The sequence below is a fragment of the Pelodiscus sinensis genome, chromosome 8, assembly GCF_049634645.1.
Source record: "Pelodiscus sinensis isolate JC-2024 chromosome 8, ASM4963464v1, whole genome shotgun sequence".
Lineage (NCBI taxonomy): Eukaryota > Metazoa > Chordata > Testudines > Trionychidae > Pelodiscus > Pelodiscus sinensis.
In genome coordinates this window covers 32,706,024-32,726,344 of record NC_134718.1, presented here as the reverse complement: position 1 = coordinate 32,726,344, position 20,321 = coordinate 32,706,024, and the positions used below count along the sequence as shown (strand labels likewise).

Here is a 20,321-nt window from a genome sequence, read left to right as displayed (position 1 = left end):
TGACGGTTGAGGCTCTTGTTGTTTGGTGGGAGGTGGAGGTCGATTCGGTGCCGACAGAGTAGGATGGGAAGGATGCTCGGGAGTTCCCGAGCGCCGTCTTGTTAGAGGTCTAACCTGAGGTGGTGCCGAAGTGGGGTCGTGCACTGGAGGATGACTAGTCTCCGCCAGTCGTTTGGGCGCGCCCTTCGGTGCTGGGGAGTGTCTCGGTGCCGGGGAGCGGCTCAGTGCCCGGGAGCGGCTCAGTGTCGGGGGGTGCTCCATGCCGGGAGCGGTTCTCAAAGCCGTAGAAGTCCCTGTGAACGGTTTAGAGACCGAAGGGACGGCTGATATGGTTGAACCCGATATAGAAGGGCTTGGGGCCGACTTACTCCGGCTGTCTTTAGGTGGCCTCGCAACACTTGCGGGCGGTGCCGTTGACGTCCCTGGCTTATCGTCTGCACCCGATCTTGAGGGTGGAAGGGATCGCGTCGGTGATGGTTTTTTCTTAGCTTTCTTAGTTTGCTCTGCGTGACCCTTGGATTGTTTGACTTCAGGCTGTAAGGCTTTGTCAAACAAGAGGACCTTTAGACGCATGTCCCGCCTGGCTCTGGCTGTCAGTTTGGAACAGTGGGAACATTTCTGAGGTATGTGGCCTTCCCCGAGGCACCTGATGCATAGGGAGTGGCCATCAGAGGCAGGCATTGCCTCGTAGCATTCGCCGCACTTCTTAAAGCCCAGCATTTAGAAAGAACAACTAACTATTGAAGAAAAAAAAAATTTTTTTAACGACTAATGACTAGATAACTGTAAAAACTGCAACTTTAAACTACATAACCATTTACAATGACTATATTTCGTCTCTCTATCTCTAGTGAAACAGTTCGCAAGAGAGATGTTGTTCCGTCCGCGGCCAAGGACGGTCAGGAGGAACTGGTGGGAGCCAGACCAGCGGCGCTCAAACGGCGCGAAAAGCCACGAGCCGTACTTTGCGCATGCGTGGTCCGGCAGACTACGGCTAGTTAAGATCTCCGACCTGCGGCACCGGGACAAGCCGACACCTACAGTGGAGCACCCACGGGACACTGCTCGAAGAAGAACTTGTAATTGCTGGAAATTTCAGCAATTACACATTTACATATGGAGGGTGGAGGCTGCTCTGTGGGTGCTGGAGAACACAGAGCCTGCTTTTAAGTTGGTTCCCTGCATGTACCATCTCCTGTGGCTCCTCCCCCCTCCCCCCAGCACTGCTGTACCTGTATCAGAGGCAACAGTGTGGAGGAGAGGGACGGCCAGGTGGCTCCCCACAAGCACCAACTTGTGTTTTCCCCCTACAGAGGCAGCAGCATGGTGGGAGGGCAGGCTCATTAGTTAATCTTTTACATGTTTAGACTATCACATCCCTATTCTTCACCCCACTGCTGTCTTTGGGGTTCTCCCAACTTCCCTGCTTTATTCTTTCCTGTCTACTATTTCAGTATTCAGTCCTCTATTTCACCAACTTTCCTCTGTTGCTTCTCTTCGTCATCCTGTTCTCTTTCTGTAGTGAATCCTCTAAACCAGCAATGGGCAACGTAGGCTACTGAGTGGGCCATAGCAATGGCCCTCCTTTATCTCAGTTAGCCACAAGATTGTTATAACCAAGATGGTCTCCCACGATAAGATAGTCTTGGTAACTGCACATGTGTACTAGAATTTGCGGGATGTGCGGATTGAACCATAGCAGCACTTTGGATGCAGTGGGAGTGTGTGGCTCTCATAGTCAATGTTGAGTGCAATCAGCAAGCACCTCACTTCAGGTTCCCTTCCTTTACATGTGTGTCAGTTTAGTAATATTGGTAGGAGAAAAACTGTGAAAAGAAGCCAGTGGAATCTGGCAACCCTGTGCTTGGGCAGTGGTGAACAAAATGTCTCACAGGCCACACACAACTCCAATGGGCCCTATGTGGCTCAGGGGTTGCCAGTTGCCCACCTCTGCTCTAAACCCTCATCTGCTAAACAAATCCAGTCACACTAATGAGCTTGACCCATGCTAGGTCCTCTAGTGTAGAGGGCCATTCAAGGCATTAGCGCAGTTCATGGCTATGATTAGGGCCCATCTTCTTTATATAACATAACTGTACTTTTACTATGTTTGTTGGGGAAAATTACCGTATTATAATCGGGTCCTCCTCACCCTCCCAATTCTGGTTGTATTTTTCATACAGACAAAGCCTTTGTTCTCTGTCTGTTTCAAGTATAAAGAGCAAGGTGACATTTATAATATTTAGTTTGTCTAGAATGCTGCAGTATTGAATCATGGGACACACGCAGGAACTAAACCTGGTACCCTTGGCAACACAAGCCTCTACCACTTGAACTGGAGTAATAAGATTTCTCGTCTCTTAACTGGGGTCAACCATCAGGCAAACACATGATTATATGCTTTAGATCAGAATAGTGATCAACTGCCAACATTTCAGAAGTGGCATTAATTTGTGTGTGTGCAGATGGAGTAGGGCAACAAGATAGAAAAGTACAGACATTCCACCCTGGCACATACCAACTAGTTTGAGCTTTAAGATTTGTTAGAATGATATTTCTTGAATTTATATAAACATTTCTCAGACACTGTATTTTTCCATTCTTTCAGGGTGCGGCTGTGAGGCTGGGAGCTGAGGTTCAGTAATGTAGTTTTGGAATCTAGGTAGCAGCACGAGGATTGAGGTAATGAAGAGTACAGAGATATTTAGCAAAAGTTAGTACAAAATGTTCTTGTAGCACCCACAGGAAACCCTAAGAACATCACTGAACAAGGACCTTTGAGGTTTGTGCTCCTGCAAACTTTTAACACTTCACAGCCTTCCCCCACCCTTTCATAATGCTGCATTCCACACTTCAAACAAGATGTAAATTGGCATAAAGTGATCACTGATGTGGCAATTAACTTCTTGACTGGCTTTCTGATAGAGCATGTGAGGGCTGTTTTTAATGATAAATGTGAAAACTCCAATCTCACATGGAATGGAAAATTAGACTAAACAAGTTAGTCTGATTAATGAGGCATAATTAATTATATCCACAAGTGCCCTGTAGAGCCATACCCCAGAGAAAAGCAACTTGGGGAGTTTAATCTATAAAGAATAAGCTGCAGTTAGATTACATAGAATACTATTTTCAAGAAGCTACAGTATTCGCTGTTATAAAAGTGTTCACTGGAAGAAAAAACATGTTGTTCCATTTGTAATACAATACATGAACTTTTTACTTTCTGTCAGACAGCCCAGAAAGACCTATCTATTTTAGTATTATATACAAGATACAAACAACTCATGTGCAATACAGAGCTTGGTTTGTTTCTTCCTTGTTTTGCTAGTTGCAGTAACAAGACTGTCAGCATTGGTTTGAATACCACTTTCATATGACTTAAACAAACAAATCCTTATAGAAAGAGTGTGGTGAAATTTTATGGTTATAGCAGGCAACTAGGGTTCAGGATTTCTAGGTTCTATTTCCAAATGATGTTGAGTTGCAGTGCAACTTTGGAATAGTCACTTAGGCAAAGTTTTTAAAAGCAACAGATACTGAGTGCCCAACTTGAAATGCCTTGAACCTGCTTTTTTGAATCCACCACAACTTTTACTGGAGTCAGTGGGAGCTGCTGACACTCAACATATTTGATGATCATGCATTGGTATATCCAGTTTGCCATCCACAAAAGAAGCACCAAGTGACCATTTCTGAAAATGTTGTCCCTACAGTCTTTGTGCCTCATCCTGTCTGTAAAACATGTATAACAGTTCCCATATACAGTAAACTTCCAATAATCCGGCACCTTTAGGACCCAGGGGGTGCTGGATTATCAGATATGCCAGACTATCAGAAGGGGGGCTATGAGGGGTCTGGAGTGGGGTGGGAGGGGATGCCACCCCAGACACCTCATAGCCCCCCCCTTATGATAGTCAGGCTCTGCCCCAGGAGTCCCTGATTCAGCCGCTGCTGGTCAGTTTCAGCAGCAGCTGAATCGGGGATGCCTGCAAAAGAGCAGCTGGGGTGCTGCCGGGTTGGTCCCGCAGCGCCGAGGGGTGGCGCTACGGCACCAACCCAGCAGCACTCCAGCTGCTCTTGGGGATGCCTGGGACAGAGCAGCTGGGGTACTGCCCGGTTGGTCCCGTAGCGCTGCCCCTCGGGGCTGCAGAACAAACCCAGCAGTACCCCAGCTGCTCTTGGGGACGCGTGGGGCAGAGCAGCTGGAGTGCTGCCGGGTTGGTCCCGCAGCGCCAAAGGACGACGCTGCGGGACCAACCCGGCAGGACCCCAGCTGCTCTGCCCCAGGGGTCCCCGATTCAGCCGCTGCTGAAACAGATCAGCGGCTGATTCCAGGAAGCCCGGGGCAGAGCGCGCTGGGGAGACTCGCTTAGATTTCTTTTGAGTCGACCCCGTGCACGGTGGAGACGTCTTCTCATGAGTTCGGGAAGACTCCCGTTGAGGCGCTTCAGAGGGCTGTAAAGCCTTGTCAAACAAGATAAGCTTCAGCCTCATGTCTCTGTCTTTACGTGCCCTGGCCGTTAACTTCGAGCAATGGGCACATTTTCCCGGCACATGGGACTCTCCCAAGCAGCGTATGCACGCGTCGTGGCCATCTGACGCTGGCATGGGGTCCTTGCATCGAACACATTTCTTAAACCCCAGAGAGCCGGGCATGATATATATATATATATATATATATATATATATATATATATATATATATATATATTCTTATAACGATAACGAATAATAGAGAAAAACCGTAACTTAACTATCTACTGAACTTCGAGAAATTTTTTTTTTTTAAACAAATGACTAACTAACTAATTAACAATAAACTGTGGAAAACTTGTGATAATTTTAACGTTTATCTCTCAAGGATCTGTCTCTGAGGAGAGAATCCGATGTCCGTCAGCAACCTAGGACGGTTGAAAGGAACTGGCGGGGGGGCCGGACCGCGTGACCGAAGAAACCGCGCGAAGCCTGCCGCGCATGCGCGGTCTGGCCAGTTACGGCTACGAAAAGCCTCCGATCAGCGGCGCCGGGACGAGCCCGACACCTAGAGTGGAGCACCCACGGGGACCACTCAAAGAAGAACTGGGTAATAACTTCTTATAGTACTGAATCATGCTGTAATACATATTTCAAAAGCAATAGACTCAGGTTACCAGACTCTTAAATCAGAATGTTGTAAGTTCTGGTGGTGTAATGTGCTGAAGAAAAATGATCCATTGATTAATGGGTCAGTTTAGGACTTGGGACACCGGGGTTCAGATCTCTGATCTGCCAGTGGCTTCCCATGTGGACCTTAGGCTTAATTTCTCTGTGTCTTTGTTTTCTACCTGTAAAATGGGAATAATACCATGAAGGATATGACACTATCCTGCAATATCCTGGACAAATCTAATGGAATTAAAGTAAATTAAGATCAGAGGGGTAGCTATGTTAGTCTGAATCTGATGAAGTGGGTCTTTGCCCACAAAAGCTTATGCTCCAATAAATCTGTTAGTTGATAAGATGCCACAGTACTTCTCGGTAAACTAAGATCAATGCCTTTGGGGAAGGGATGTCACTGGTTAGCATCACCCTTACTGGATGATGCTTACCAGTTACTGGTTTACCAGTGGCCTGTCCAGTCTGGAGCAGCTCCCCACCCCCATGCAGGCAGAAGGCTGCTCCAGCTCAGCTGAGCCCACCATGCCGCAAGCTGGGGGGTTGCTTCAGCCTGGCTGGACCCACTGTGCTGCAGGCCGGGAGCGATCCAATCAGGCCTTCTGTTTGCAAGATCAGGTTTAACCAGTTAAACCTAACATTTAAGTGATTAAATGGGATTTGACATCCCTACTTTGGGGATCATCATAGTAAAATGCAGTTGTTTGTGGTGTTGGGAGAGTTTATGTAACTGGAGTATGTTACTATAACTCCACTAGTTATTAGCCCTTAGAAGCAAAATTCCTGAAGAGGCTCACATAGACTAGTTCAAACTGAATTTGCCAGAGACCAAAAGACAGGATTTTTAGATATATAGCCTCGTTTTAAAAAGGCTCAGGACAGGATTGTTAGTCCACTAAGGATCCCAGAACTTAGGCAAAAGTTGGAAAGGACGTAATGTATACTAAGGCCCATGAGAGTAGGTGCTAGTTCAGACATGATGTGGTTATGAACTTATGACCATGGGTGACTTTTTCTTTGCAAGGGGTTTGAAGCACTCACTTGCCAGAGCCCATGTTAAAGATAAGAATGTGACTGTGTATACGGTTAACCAGCTGAGCCAGGGGTCATCAGTTAACCATCACAGTTACAGAGGCAGCAATGGGGGTAGGGGTTTGCATGTAAAGAGGTGGGAGCCAGTGCTTGGGGAAGCTGTCTTAAGCCAGCTTCCCATGCATGCTAGCTCCCACATTTGCCTTCCCCCTCCCCTATATGTTTACACTAACAACCCCCCCCAAGCTTTTTAACATCCCTAGTTGAAGAGAGTTGGAAGGATCTCTTGGAAGCTCATTAGCATGCTTGTAAATGTTTATTATTTCAATATTTAGCTTGTAGTACTTTAAGAATAAAATAGGCTTGTATGAGAACTACTGTATAGTAACTTGACAGTACTTTATCAATTTCTGAAGATAAAGCAAGTAGGCTTGCTTTGGCAATATCTTGCTGTAATGACAGTATATTCAGGGGACTGTGCATCCTGGAACTATCCTGCTCGGAAAGGAGTGAAAAGATGTACTTGTCTGCTCAAGAGGTAATAGCTAGGGTATCTGGAAGCTTGAGAGTGGGTGCCCTTGCTTTACCACAGTGCAGGATACAAGTGCAGTTGCCCGGAGCGGTGACATATTACTATCCTCCTTTCCAGGGCGTTGTGAGCTATTCAGATACATATGATACATTCTGGGAGCAATGTAAGTACTAAGATTGCTATTCATGTTTGATATGAAATGCCTTGCCACAGGACATATGTTTTCTGAGTCCGTAGAAATTGTGTGTCATTGGATTTCTTGTCCGAGAAATGGAATTTTATATCCTAGTAATATTGCTTTGCACTTTTGATATATTTTTGGCATGTTTGACAGGGATGGCCAAAGTGTAGGGCGAAGGGGATTCTTTTGGGGGATCTTTTAAAAATTAGTCTTAAGCTTGAACTCCTAGTTTGGCACCCTCAGGACCTAAGGAACCAGAGAATTGCCAGACCATGGAAAATCAATATTGTCTGGCACAGGGGTGAGCAGTAACTTTTAATGGGGGGGGGGGGGGGGAGAGGAGGAGCTCTCCAAGATTTTGGTAAGTGGCCAAGGGCCACACTTCTGTTGAGGTGGTCTAGGACAGAGGTTGAGTGCAGAAGGAAGCTTGGGGTAGGAGACTGGAGTGTGATCTAAGAGGGAGTTTGGGTTGTGATCTGGGGCAGAGGCTTGGGGGGCTGGGTCCAGGAGAGATTTCTGGCCTGGGGTTGGAGTTCATGAGGGGGTACAGAGTTTGGGAGGGAGCTGTGACCTGGAGGTGAGGAAAGGGGGTACCACACATTTGACTGGTGACCTGGGGCAGGTGGTTGGGAAGGGGGTATGTGTGACAGAGGCAGGCTCTGCTTGGGAGGCACTTACCTCGGTGACTCCAAGCCAGCAACCTTGCTGGAACCTGAGGTAGGCTGCCCGTCTACCTACAGTCCCAGCCTCAGTAAAATGGCTGGCTGCTCCATGTTGCTGTGCTCCAGCATGGGGAGGTGGGAGAGGCGGAAGGAGGGAAGAGAAGGCTATACATGACACTTCCCCCCTCTTCTGGATGCTGGGGGGGGAGGGAGAGAAGTGTCAGCAGCCAGCTGTTTAAAGTGGTGTGAGCTGCTCTAAGAGTCCTAGCAAGGTGGCCGCAGTCCATATCAGGTGGCTTGGCAGGCCACATCAAGCCTGCAAGCTACATCTTGCCTACCCTGGGCTTAGCAGCATTACCAACACTTCCACTGGTTACTGGGATGTTAGAACACATTTAGGGGTAAATTAAAGCTAAATAACAGCTCCAAACAGAGCCAGGACTGGTGCCTGTAAAACTTTGAGGTAGCAGGAACCTGGGCCACACCCATAAGTGGACCTAAAGCTAACAAAAATCATGCTGGACCATGAAGATTGCCAGACCAGAGAATGCTGGATTGGAGAGGTTCATCTTGTGGATTGCCATTACAACTATGGAGCTGCCTCTGCTGCTCCATAACATTCCATCCTGTCCACAAAACAGTTGATTTCTTTCCTCACATCCCAAAGCCTTAGAAAAATTCAAGAAAGAGACTTCAAACTCTTGATGTTTATTGGCCATGAAACAATTTTAGTACACTTTAGTAAAGTGAGAACAGATTTCAGTGTCTTGAGTCATTGTGTCTGCATTAAACAATTCCATTCTCCTAATACCTTGTTTACAGGCAAAAAAGAAACATTCCAGCAGAGTGAAAAAACTCAGCAAAAACAAGGAGCTCTAAATATAGAAATCAGTTAACATTTTCCCCTTCAGTTCACCCTGCACAGTTAGTTATCACATTCATCTTCAACAAGAACCTTCTTTCCATTCAGTACCCCATGCTTTTGCCCTTCAGGATTTGAACTCTAATAGCAAAAGTATCTACGTCCTGAATGATTGATATTACCTGGCCAGTTCAGGCATGTACACACCACTGTGAGTATAAATGATTGGGTTTTTTACAATAACCTTCCCTTCCCCTTTAAACAAACAGGTTATTCTGTCTTTAAAACTTACTGTATCACAAATTACAGCAAGGAGGCCCTGCTGAATTATTACCAAATGTCTACCATGAAGAAGACTACAAGGATTTACAGTTTTATTGTTGTAACTTACTGGATATGATTACAGCACCACCTGATGTGTACTTAAAAATATGATGGAGCTAGGAACACACTATAAATGAGAGCACATTTGAGTCCTTAGTGGTGTATATTTGTGTTGTCTTTCAACACCAGTGATTCCAAAGCTTTCAGCCTGAGGATGGCGTGAACCCCAGCAATTGCTCTATTGGCTTGTACCGCCATTCATCTGCTTCCAATTCTTCTACTAAACCAGCTAGTTTTTCCATGCGAGCAACTTGTTGATCTATAAGTAGTACAAAGATAAACACTGTTTGCAATAATATTTCACTTACATTTTTTAATTAGATGTATTGTGCAAGGATGTCCTTCCCAAATAATCCAGGTACTGGAAAATAATTGCTCCACTGTGTCAGGCTAGTCTGAATATTAAAAAAAAAACTATTGATATTTTCCCTACATAAGTGGAGGCTTCATCAGATCCACAGGAGAACAGGCTTCATTAATATCCTTTTTTAGTCCCTGAAGGTGGTTAAGTATGGGCCAGGACATTTATCTGCAGCTCCCTGAACATATTGAGGCCCTAATGTGGATCAAAGACAATAAGAGGAAAACACAAATTTACTAATGCAAAATATGGGATTATTTTCTTTAGCATAACTGGCTAAGAGCTTGTGGAGGCCTTAAACACAATTTAGTGGTATTTCTCTGTATGTACATAACATTTGAATGTTGTAGTTGATCAATTCTATAAAATGTTCTAGGCATCTGTGGTGTAGTGTCAGTCCCTTGCTGGTTGACATGCTTGGGCTGTGGGTGACCCCCACTGGCGGCTGTCTGTAAGCATGGCCCAGCAGGAGATGCCTTGCCGCCCCAGGGCGGTGGTCAAACCCGTTCTACAAGTTGAGGGAAGAGGCTGAACAAAGGAGCTGGCGGTTGGGGAAAGGGGCAGGTTTTTTGGGCTGAAGCCATGAAGGAGGGGGCTGGGGTTGTAAGGGCCCAGTCACCCCCATCTTAAGGGGGCTCTGAGGCATTCTGGCCCTAATTCCTGTAACCAGATTACATCTATGCTGTGCTGTACCCTGGAGAAGCAATAAACTCTCTATTCTACTGGCTGGTGGAGTCTGTTCCTGCTGCTACGGGGGTGCAGGGTTGGGGGAACCCAACTCACCATCACAGCATCAATGGCCAGAACCCTATTGATCCAGGCAAAAACTTAAAGGGGAGAACTGGGGAGATATCTGGAGACCTTGCCATCTGATTAGCACAGCCACAGATTTAAGTACCTCTCTTATAGACAAAACAATTTCTAAATGGCACCCATGAATGGTCTCCAGCATAATAATGTTCTCTCACATTTCTTCTCACACTCCCAATAGAGTTTAACTTGACACTGTCAATGACTTATCTCCCACACCACCACCACCACCACCACCACCAAGGAGTATGGCAATACACACAAAGTCCCTGACATGTTGATGGGGGACAAGGAAAACAAAACCTCTCTCGGGGAAGAAATCAGAACAGTTTGGAAGGGGGAAAGTAGGTGTAGTCTAAATGTTTGGGCTGGAGCCTGGGACTTCTCTACTCAGGGCATCCTGCAGCTGGGGCTCCAGCCTAAGCCTAACCATCTACACCAAAATGTTGTAGTCTCTCAGCCCAAACCCTGCATACCTGATTCAGTTGACATAGTGTAGACATGGTTATGGTCAGAAGTAACTATTACAGCTAAGATTAGAATGTGTGAGGTTTCCACTCTGCCCACTGTTCAGACCTCTTTTCTTGTGTTTACAGTATAGCATAGAGCAATGGAAAAAATGAGGTTAGAAACACTTCTCTGCTTCCACCCCCACATTGTGAGAGTTTAATTTAATATTTGCATTATGTTTGAAAGGACCTAATAATAGCCTCAGTTAGTCTAATTCAGGAAGTTAAATAGCTGTTCTGCTTTTTGTGGTTCACGGCACAGTATGTTGGCTTTTGATATATTTTCCTCTGCAGCTCCCACAGTAAAACTTACATGCATGTTCAAAAAACATACAACACTTGAAAGCTTACCATGTTTCACTTGCTTTAATGTAGAGGCAACCTGATAACTGAAAACGGATTCACAGAGGAATCTTTCTGAGCCATCTGTAAATGAAATAGAGAGGCGATTTAATCTTTCCTAAGAGTTTTATGTCCAAAAAGCTTTCAATAAGTGCTGTCACTCTTTTTTACAATTTTTAATGTTCAGTGTGTCCTTTTTCCTCTGCTCACCTATTTAGACACGTTGTCCTATTCTGGTAATGTGCAGCCTTCTGAGTCAGGAAGTGGTAGGTTCAAGTCTCCCACAAGGGCTTTGACTTTTACCCAGTGCTAATATGGAAATGCAGCACAGAGTGGGTATGGTGCTGCACTGTTAGGTATTATGGTACTACAGGCAGTCCCCGGGTTACGTACAAGATAGGGACTGTTCTTAAGTTGCAGACCAGGGAGATGGGGAGCAAAGCAGAGCAAAGCCGCGGAGCACGTGGGCAGCCCAGACGCGTCTGGGCTGTCCGCTGCCCGCGTGCTCTGCCGCTTTGCTTCCTCTCCCTGGTCTGCTGGAGACCAGGGAGACGGGCCCCGTTCGTAACTGCGGATCCGACATAAGTCGGATCCACGTAACTCGGGGACTGCCCGTACTTGTGCCTGTTCCTTATGGCTGCTGTTGAGATGGATGAAAGATGATGTGGCATTCTGATTAAAAGAAAATCTTGATCTCTTAGCCATTAGTCTTTTTCTTAACAACGAACTTGAATAATCAACAGCCCAAGAACTATTGCTGAACTCCTAAAAGATCTGCATTTGCCCACAAAAGTCATCCAACTCATGTTTAGGAAGTCTTGAGATCTAGTTTGAAAGCTCCATGAAGCTCAAGTTTTCCCTGTGTTTCTGAAAATACAGCTAAAGATGTGTGGAGTAGCCCTTGTATGAGAGTGACAATTCACCTGTCCAAATACAAAATGACAATTTCACCCTTAAAACAAAATTGACTGTTCCACAGTGCAATTATAGGACAAAGCAGTATGTCAGTGCCACAGTGTACTGAAAACCAGAAGGAGAATCACTGAAAACACTGTATAAACTCAGCTGTGAATGGCTTTTTGGGAGACGGTAGGGTGACTGACTTATGTTCACTCCTTGGCTGAGGACAGAGCAGTGCAATATGAAAATAAATGTTTAGCAAAGGTGGTTTTGTCATATAAAAAGCACAGTGAAAGGAGACCAGGTTCTAGAGAGACATAATACTTGACAATCTGTACTTCAATTTTTCTTTAAATACAAACCTTAAAGCAAGACATGGTCCATCAGCTATCCATTGTACAGACAATAATGTCTGTTAAATGTTAATTGAGACTCACAATAAATCAGAAAAAAACTGGGCTTGTTTCTGCAAAGTGTATAGCTCTTTAACTCCTACTGTCAACAAGAGTGAGAGTGCACAACTACTCATAAGTGGGTCTTAAACTCTTTAGTACCTCCTTATCTCAACCCCTGACTGGGCATTTTTACCTAATATAAAAGGTCTTCTTAGGACAACAACTGCTATTGCCTCATACGTATGCAAGTCTTGCTCTATCAACATCATGGCATATTCTTCCATTAACTGATGTCTGCAACTGTAGGCAGAGCCTCCAGTCTTCACCATGTTAAAGTATTTTGTTCAGCAACTGAAAGGCTGTAAAATAGATTTTATCATCCTCAAGGAAGTGGCTATCTTCAAGTTCTGAGGTAGACTAGAGTACCGGCAGTCCCCGGGTTACATGGATCCAACTTACATCGTATCCCTACTTACAAACCGGGTGAGGCAACCCCGCACTAGCTGCTTCCCCCCAGCAGACCAGGGAGACGCGAAGCTAGCGACCCCCCGCAGCAGACCAAGGAGACGCGGAGCGGCTTTTCTCAGCAGACACCTCAGCTTGAGAATAAAGGACTGAGGGAAGTGAGGTGTGGGAGAATAAAACTGAGCTCTGGAGAAATGTTTGGCTAGAGTTTCCCCTACAATATGTACCAGTTCCGACTTGCATACAAATTCAACTTAAGAACAAACCTACAGTCCCTATCTTGTACGTAACCCGGGGACTGGCTGTACATCTGATGCTACAGATTAATGACTATATGGAGCAGTGGGATAACCATATAGTGAACAACAATTTCATACTGCAAGTGATACTACCAGCACTACTTATTCTATACACAACCAATTTAAAATAATCCCATTTTGTGCAAAATATTCTAAAAACTAAGGGCAATGGAGTTACAATTCTACAGCTCACTCCAGTTCTCTCAGCTCAGAGAGAAGCTCATATACAGAATGATCACTAATATTTATGGCTATTAGGATAAATATTATAGTTAAGACATTTATACACATTCTTCGCTAAATTAATTTTAAAGCCAAAGGAGATGCACAGTCCTCCAAAGACTTCTTTGTTCTGCCAGGCTACCTTCCTGTATGTCAACTATGATGGCCAAGTATTAAAATCAAAGTTCCTGCTAAGCTGTGTGGTAGCACAAGTGCCTAATAAGCCCTGCGCTCCTCTAGCCCCAGCCAGCAACTGCTGTGGCCAGGCAAGAAGCGTGCTCCTCTGGCCACGCAGCATGTTGGATTAAGATGGGCTTTTGGGGTGCTTTTGCTGTAAAGCTCCTGTGTTGTGGGGTGTATGGGTGCAGCTCCATTCGCTGCCATTCCTTCCCTCCAGGCTGGGACCATGTCACTAAGTGCCAGGAAGCTCTGTCCCCACGGTCACCATTGGCCAGGAATCATGGCAAATGAGAGCTGCAGAGGGTGGTGCCTACAGGTGAGCACCGGGCAACATGGAGCCACCTCTCGGCCATCAAATGAGGTTATAAGTGTCCTGCACCCCAATCCCAGATCTCCACAGCCTAAACCTGAGCCCCTTCCTGCTCCCTAACCCCTGCCCACACCCCAAACAACCTCCTGCCCAGAGTGTTCCTGCACCCCAAATCCCTTGGCCCCAGCCTGGAACCTCTCATGCGCCCCAAACTCACCCCTAGCCAGAGCCCTTATCCCCCCCCCAAATTCTGAGCCTTCCCTTATCGACTAATTGTATAGTCAATAAAATTTTTGACTGACTACAATACACGATTAGTAGATTACCCATTTCTTAACATCCTTAGCACATACTAGTCTCCGTTGCTTTTCTTCTTCTTCCCTCTTCCTCTGAGGGTACATCTACACAGCAGGGCTAGTTGAAATAAGCTATGCAGCTTCAGCTACATCAATTGCATAGCTGAAGTCAAAATAGCTTAATTTGGCTTTTGGTGCTGTCTACACAACAGGAAGTCAAAGGAAGAACACTCTTACTCTGACTCATGGTAACCTCATTTTATGAGGAGTAAGGGAAGTGGAAGGAAGAAGTCCTCCAGCTTAACATTATTTCAAAATAAAAGCTTGTAGTGTAGGCATGCTCTTTGTTATTGCAGAGTAACGCCAGTTATTCTGAAATAACAATGCTGCTGTGTAGATGTACCCTCAGTGAGCAAGGGAAAGTGCAGATCTTGCTGCTTTCCTCTTGCTCCTGGCTGTGCAGGAGAGGAGAAGGGGAGAAATGGTGGTGGAAGGGAGGGGGCTTGGGCACTCATGGACAGTGGGGAAGGCACCCCCAGCCAGCCCCTTTTAATGTGTCTGGCTGCCTGCTGCTGAGTATGGCAGTCAGCAGGAAGCCCTGGGAGCCAGGCAGAGAGCACTCTCCCCCTGCAGCTTAGTGCCCCAGCCATCCGCTTCTTGCCAGAGCACCACACCAGGGAGCAGCAGCCTATTTTCACCTCTGGTGTTTTCTGACAATGGGAGCTAATAATAACGACGTGTTAGGAAAAAAGATGTTACTTTTGTTCCTATATATTGGTGAGGGGTTGTCTACCTCACCAGACAAAGTCTACAATTAATTTTAACTAACATATTTAGTTGCTTAAACATGGCAAGAGATACTTTCAAAGGCAACGTACCTATCAAATATATAATTTTAGGTGTGACCCTCATTTTATTTCTTTTGATTCATCCTACGAGGAGAAGAGTTAGCAGTTGCCATATGCAAACAGCTAGCAAAATCTGATAGAGCTTAATAATACTCTTCAATTGTGCATGTCAATTAATATTCAGAAATCCTATTTTTCCTCCCACCCCCTTCCTTTTTCATGCAAAATTCCCTTTCCCACACCCTGAAAATCCACTTGCCCAAGAACAGCAGAAAGCTTTGCCAGGCAACTGCTATCAGCTGCTGCATCTGTATCTATTATCTTAAAATGTGTTTTAGCTCTTATTGTTTAAAGTTATCCTCCCAACATGAACCAGTGCTGTCTTGTCTGCAAATGATTCAAGTGCCTCTGCTACTGCATAAAGCTTTGCAAACTGCAGCACAAAGAGAACTAAGCCTTTTCGGCCTCACTGCAGCTATTCAGAACTCAGTGGGCAGCAGTAAAACAGATGGTAAGTGTGACGGGGCAAGGCAGCCCCGCACTGAACCTACAGGGCACAGCCAGGGTTACCTGGCTGCAGAGGCCCCTCCCCCACAGCCCTACCGAGCATGCCCAGGCTGCAGCAGGGCTATAAAAGCCTGGGCCAGGACTCAGTCAGGGGAGGCAGCTGAAGGAGAAGGACTGGAGAAAGGAGCTCCCCCTCAGCGGTTGCCAGGGACTCCAGGAGAGGCCGGAAGGAAGGCGGAGGCGAATTGGTGCAACCCAGAGACTGCCTGCTGAGAGGACGCCGGCCTGGAGATTGCAGCCAGCTGGGCAAGTCCAGGGGAAGGAACCCCGGGGGTCCAGGTAGGAAGTGGCCCGGAGCAGGAGCCGCCGCTCCCGGCCCGAGAACCTCGGCGCGTTTCGGCTGGATGGCCCTGCCGAGAGAGTGACCCAGTACCTGGTCGCTCACAGGGCCCTGGGCTGGGACCCGGTGGAGTAGGGGGGGCCCCGGGTCCCCCTACCTGGGGTGTGCCCTGCTACAACGACAACTGTGTTGTGGACTTGGCCTTGCTTAATGGGCCAGCTATAGACTGTTTTGCGGACTCAGGCCAGGGGGCCTTAGCCCTGCTTAAAGGGCCAACTGTAAACTGTGTGGACTCAGGCCCGGGGGCCTTAGCCCTGCTTAAAGGGCCAACTGTAAACTGTGTGGACTCTGGCCAGGGGGCCTTAGCCCTGCTTAAAGGGCCAGCTGTAGACTGTTTCGGGGATTCAGGCCAGAGGGCCTTTGGCCTGGCTTAAAGGGCCAGGGAGAGACTGTATCACGAGGGGTCGGGGACCCAGGCGGGAGGGGCCCGCCACAGTAGGTCATTTCACTCTGCTGTTGCTTGAGAAACTGGACAACAGCAGAGGATAGGCAATAGAGTAACAGAACTAAAATCCAACCTGGAGGTGACAGAGCAGTGTTTCTCAACCATTTTGATACCAGGGATCAGCTTGTTGCTTTCTTAAACTGTGTCAGGGAGATCTCAGGGAGTGGTACTAGTCCATGGACCTGTCCAATGAGAAGCACTGGTATAGCGTAGGGTAGCTCCCCACTATAGCAGCCAGGATTCATAGGAAGAAAAGGCTGGTAAAGGCCACCCACTCCCACAGCATCCATATCACTCAGGTGGAACAGAAATACAATGCTCCTCCCTTCCAACAGCCAGAGGTGGGGTGGGGAAAGGAGAGGATCCAATTTATTAGATAACCTGTATGTATCAGAGGATACTAAAAATTTAACCAAAGTGCAGGAGCAGCACCACTGTAGAAGTCACAGGATCCTCCACTATCTGAGCAGCACAACAGAGGAAAAAAGTTAGTTTCTTACCTGGGACTTGCCCCGAGACAGCAAGGCCTCTCATCTTTCATACCAGTCATTAGCTAGTGGTTTAGTTCTGTTTACTAAGGGTATGTCTTTACTACTGGCTGGATCAATTGAAAGCAATCAGCCTAGCAGAAGATGATTTATTGCCTCCAGTAAAGATGCGATAAATCAACCACTGAGTAGCTCTCTTGTCAACTCCGGCACTCCACCAAAACAAGAAGAGTAACCATACTCAAAGGGAAAGTGTCAGCTGTTGACTTACCGCAGTGAAGATACCGTGATAAACATGTCAACTAAACTTATAGTCTTCAAGTAAGTAAAGCTGCATTACTTAGGTTAATAGCCTGCATTAGTATCCGCAAGGCTTAAGTGTACAGTATGACAAAAGCTTTTCTAGCTGTGTGAATGGATAAGAGCTCTGAGCAGGCATAAGTGGAGTAGGCCATAGAGACTGATTAGATATGCGTATTGAGCTAGGAGAGAAGACCAACAACATGGGGGAAAAAGAGACAAAACAAAATATAGTGAAAGGAGATAAAGAAATGGACACTGAAGACAACAGAGATCCATGATAGGGACAGTGGAGTGAAACCAGGATGGAGAACGGAGTCTAACAAAATCACAGGAGATATACCATACGTACACTGATTCTTTTAAATTGCAGGGTTAATGGTAGCACAGTATCTTTCACTCTAATCAACACAAGCTGAGTGGAGTTTTTAAGCCTTGTCCATTATCATTATTGGGAACTTTGCCTGAATAAAGGCTGAACAACAGGGCCCAATGAAAATGAATTTTCAGCATTTCACATAACTTGAGAGGCTAATGTATACACAATCCTTAAACTTCACCTGATATATCTGATATAACAATCTTGTATTTATTTTAATCATTTGTACAGAGCCTATTGTTCAAGCAACTAGGCTGTACTTACAGAAATGCTACAAATCCATAAATATAACATCAATCCTTTTCCAAATGATTTTAGCAAACATGAAACTGGAAGCAAGTTAAATAGAAGTCAGCTAATCTTTTGGCAATCCGTGACTCACTCAGAATTTAAACAAATATTAACTTCTGTACTTTGCAATTTCCATAAAAATAATCCCATGCAAGTCACTTAAAATTACCCATGCATTTTACAAACATCAATTACACAATTACCTTAGAAATAACATGACAAACATTATTTAAATCTGCTCTTGATAGTATAACTGGTAAGTCCAAGATCCCACAGGGTACACCTACACAGCATCCAAAACTCAAAATAAGATACGCAATTTTTACTACGTAAATTAGCTATTTCAATTCTATTTCAAAATAGCTTATTTTGAAATTTGATGCATCTACACAGAACCAAACTTCGTAATAACACGTTATTCGAGACATCCCTTGATGCTGAAATAGCGTGACTTATTTCGAAAAATATTTCAAAATAACGCATGGCTTGTTAAGACTCAGGGTAGCTATTTCGGGATACATCCGGTGTCCCGAAAGAGCTGTGCAGTGTAGACGTACCCTTAAAGAATCCAAGGGTAAATTATTTTAAACAACTGTAAAACTACCTGAAAAAGATGTACAATTGGGTGACATTTATAAATATTTTAAATGGTTTCTTTGAAAAAGGGCCATCACAGTATGCAACCAGACATAGACAACTGCATCCATTTGGAGAGAACGAATGCGTGAGATGTTATTTAAAATTAAAATCCTAAATTAATGCTATCCTTACAGGATGCTTCATTTAAACTGCTGCTGCCTCTCAAAATAGTTATCACATTATTAGGAACAGATTGACCAAAAGTTGAATAAAATACATGTACCCTTCCTCATGCTCTACAAGATTTCTAAATTAAAACAAGAAAATGTCAAAGGGTTGGCTCCTCTTTAGAATGAGAACTTTGCCACCAGTCCTGGAAAATCCCATCCCAGGATTCAGTTCTATACAGGAATCAGAGGTTGCTATACTGTTCTCAGAATACCACTGTCATACTGGCTCACCTTCCAAGCCTCTTCTGCAAATAAAATGCCCTCTACTGTATTAGTCATGTGCTAAAATAAAAGGATATCAATGTTTGTTTTTATATAACTAGGGGGCTGTGCCACCTCCTTGCCAACCTCCTTTCTGGGGTAGGTGTCTGGTAGGGGGAGGGCCTCAGAGGAGGGTGTGTGTGAGGGGGCTGAGGGAGTGAGGTCTCAGCAGGGTGATGAGTAAGGGGGTAGTGGGAGCGGGGTCTTGGCGGGGGAGGGGTAAATGAGTGAGCAGACTGGAAGCGTGGGATCTCAGTGGACGGGGTGAGAGAAGGAGCTGGGGGTGCAGAGTCTCAGTGGGCTGAAGCATCCCCGGCTGTCCCCCTGGCCACTGGGGAGGGGAGGGCCAGGCCAGGGTTGCAGTGAGTCAGACCTAACTCTGTGCCCAGCCTCTGGGGAGGGCTGGGCCAGGTTTGCCTTCTCCTGCTAGGCTTTATTTGACCATGCCTACTCCCCAGCCCGTGGAGGCAGATGACGTCATTCTGTTGTCCCACAGGAAAATTGTTTATAGATACAGGCAGTTCCCGGGTTACGTACAAGATAGGGACTGTAGGTTTGTTCTTAAGTTGAATCTGTATGTAAGTAGGAACTGGCGTCCAGATTCAGCCGCTGCTGAAACTGACCAGCGGCTGACTACAGGAAGCCTGAGGCAGAGTTGCTCTGCCCTGGGCTTCCTGGAATCAGCCGCTGGTCAGTTTCAGCAGCGGCTGAATCTGGACGCCAGTTCCTACTTACATACAGATTCAACTTAAGAACCCCAGGCGTCCCCAAGTCAGCTGCTGCTGAAACTGATCAGCGGCTGATTCCAGGAAGCTAGGGGCAGAGCAACTCTGCCTCGGGCTTCCTGTAGTCAGCGCTGGTCAGTTTCAGCAGCGGCTGACTTGGGGACGCCTGGGGCAGAGCAGCTGGGGTGCTGCCGGGTTGGTCCAGTAGCGCCCAGAGCGGCGCTGCAGGACCAACCGGCAGCGCCCCAGCTCCTCTACCACAGGCATCCAGAGAAAAGCCTGGTCTGCTGGGGGGAGAGGGGGGAGGGCACACTAGCTGCGCCCCCCCCCCCCCAGAAGACCAGGGAGACGGGGCGGCGGGACTGAGACGCACCGTGGTCCCTCCGCCCGGGTCCTCTGCGGCTTTGCTCAGTGTCTCCCTGGACCAGCAGACCAGGGAGACGGGGAGCAAAGACAGCCGCGGCATGTCCGGACTGCTCCGCTGCCCGCGTGCGACGCGGCTTTGCTCTGCATCTCCCTGGTCTGCTGGAGGGGACTCCCCCCCCCCCCCCCCCCCCCCCCCCGCAGCAGACCAGGGAGACGCGGAGCAGCTTTTCTCGCCCCGGAGGACGCGGGCAGCGGGACCACAGCGCATCTGGGCATCTCGCCGCTCCCGTCCTCCAGGACGAGAAAAACCCAGTTTGTAATTGCGGATCCGACATAAGTCTGCCTGTATATCCAGGGCTCGCTGAACCACAGCGATCCCTGCTCGCCAGCCGGCTCTTCCAGGTTGCAATCTACTCGCCACGGACAAGTAGATTGCATTATTTGTCGAGCCCTAGATAGATCTATATCTAGAGAGATATGCAACCCACCATGTCTTTCAAATGAAAAAGTGGTATTACCAGCCTACTGAGGCCCTTTAAGCCTACATAACCAAAATCATACTCTGCTGGCTGGATGTTGTGAAGCAGTCACCCATCAATTCAG

General features: G+C 46.6%; 1 protein-coding gene across 8 annotated transcripts in view; it reads left to right on the top strand.

Moving 5' to 3' along the window:
* The window catches only part of ASCC1 (activating signal cointegrator 1 complex subunit 1), a 94,317-nt gene that overhangs the window by 4,760 nt on the left and 69,236 nt on the right, over positions 1 to 20,321 (top strand). For 2 of the 8 annotated variants that reach the window (XM_075934994.1, XM_075934993.1), the window contains exons 3-4: positions 852 to 2,682; positions 4,865 to 5,086. In XM_075934994.1, the coding sequence (XP_075791109.1) occupies positions 4,978 to 5,086 (109 nt within the window). In that variant the 5' untranslated portion in view covers positions 852 to 2,682; positions 4,865 to 4,977. The other 6 variants (XM_075934991.1, XM_075934989.1, XM_075934992.1 and 3 more) reach the window with 5 other exon arrangements.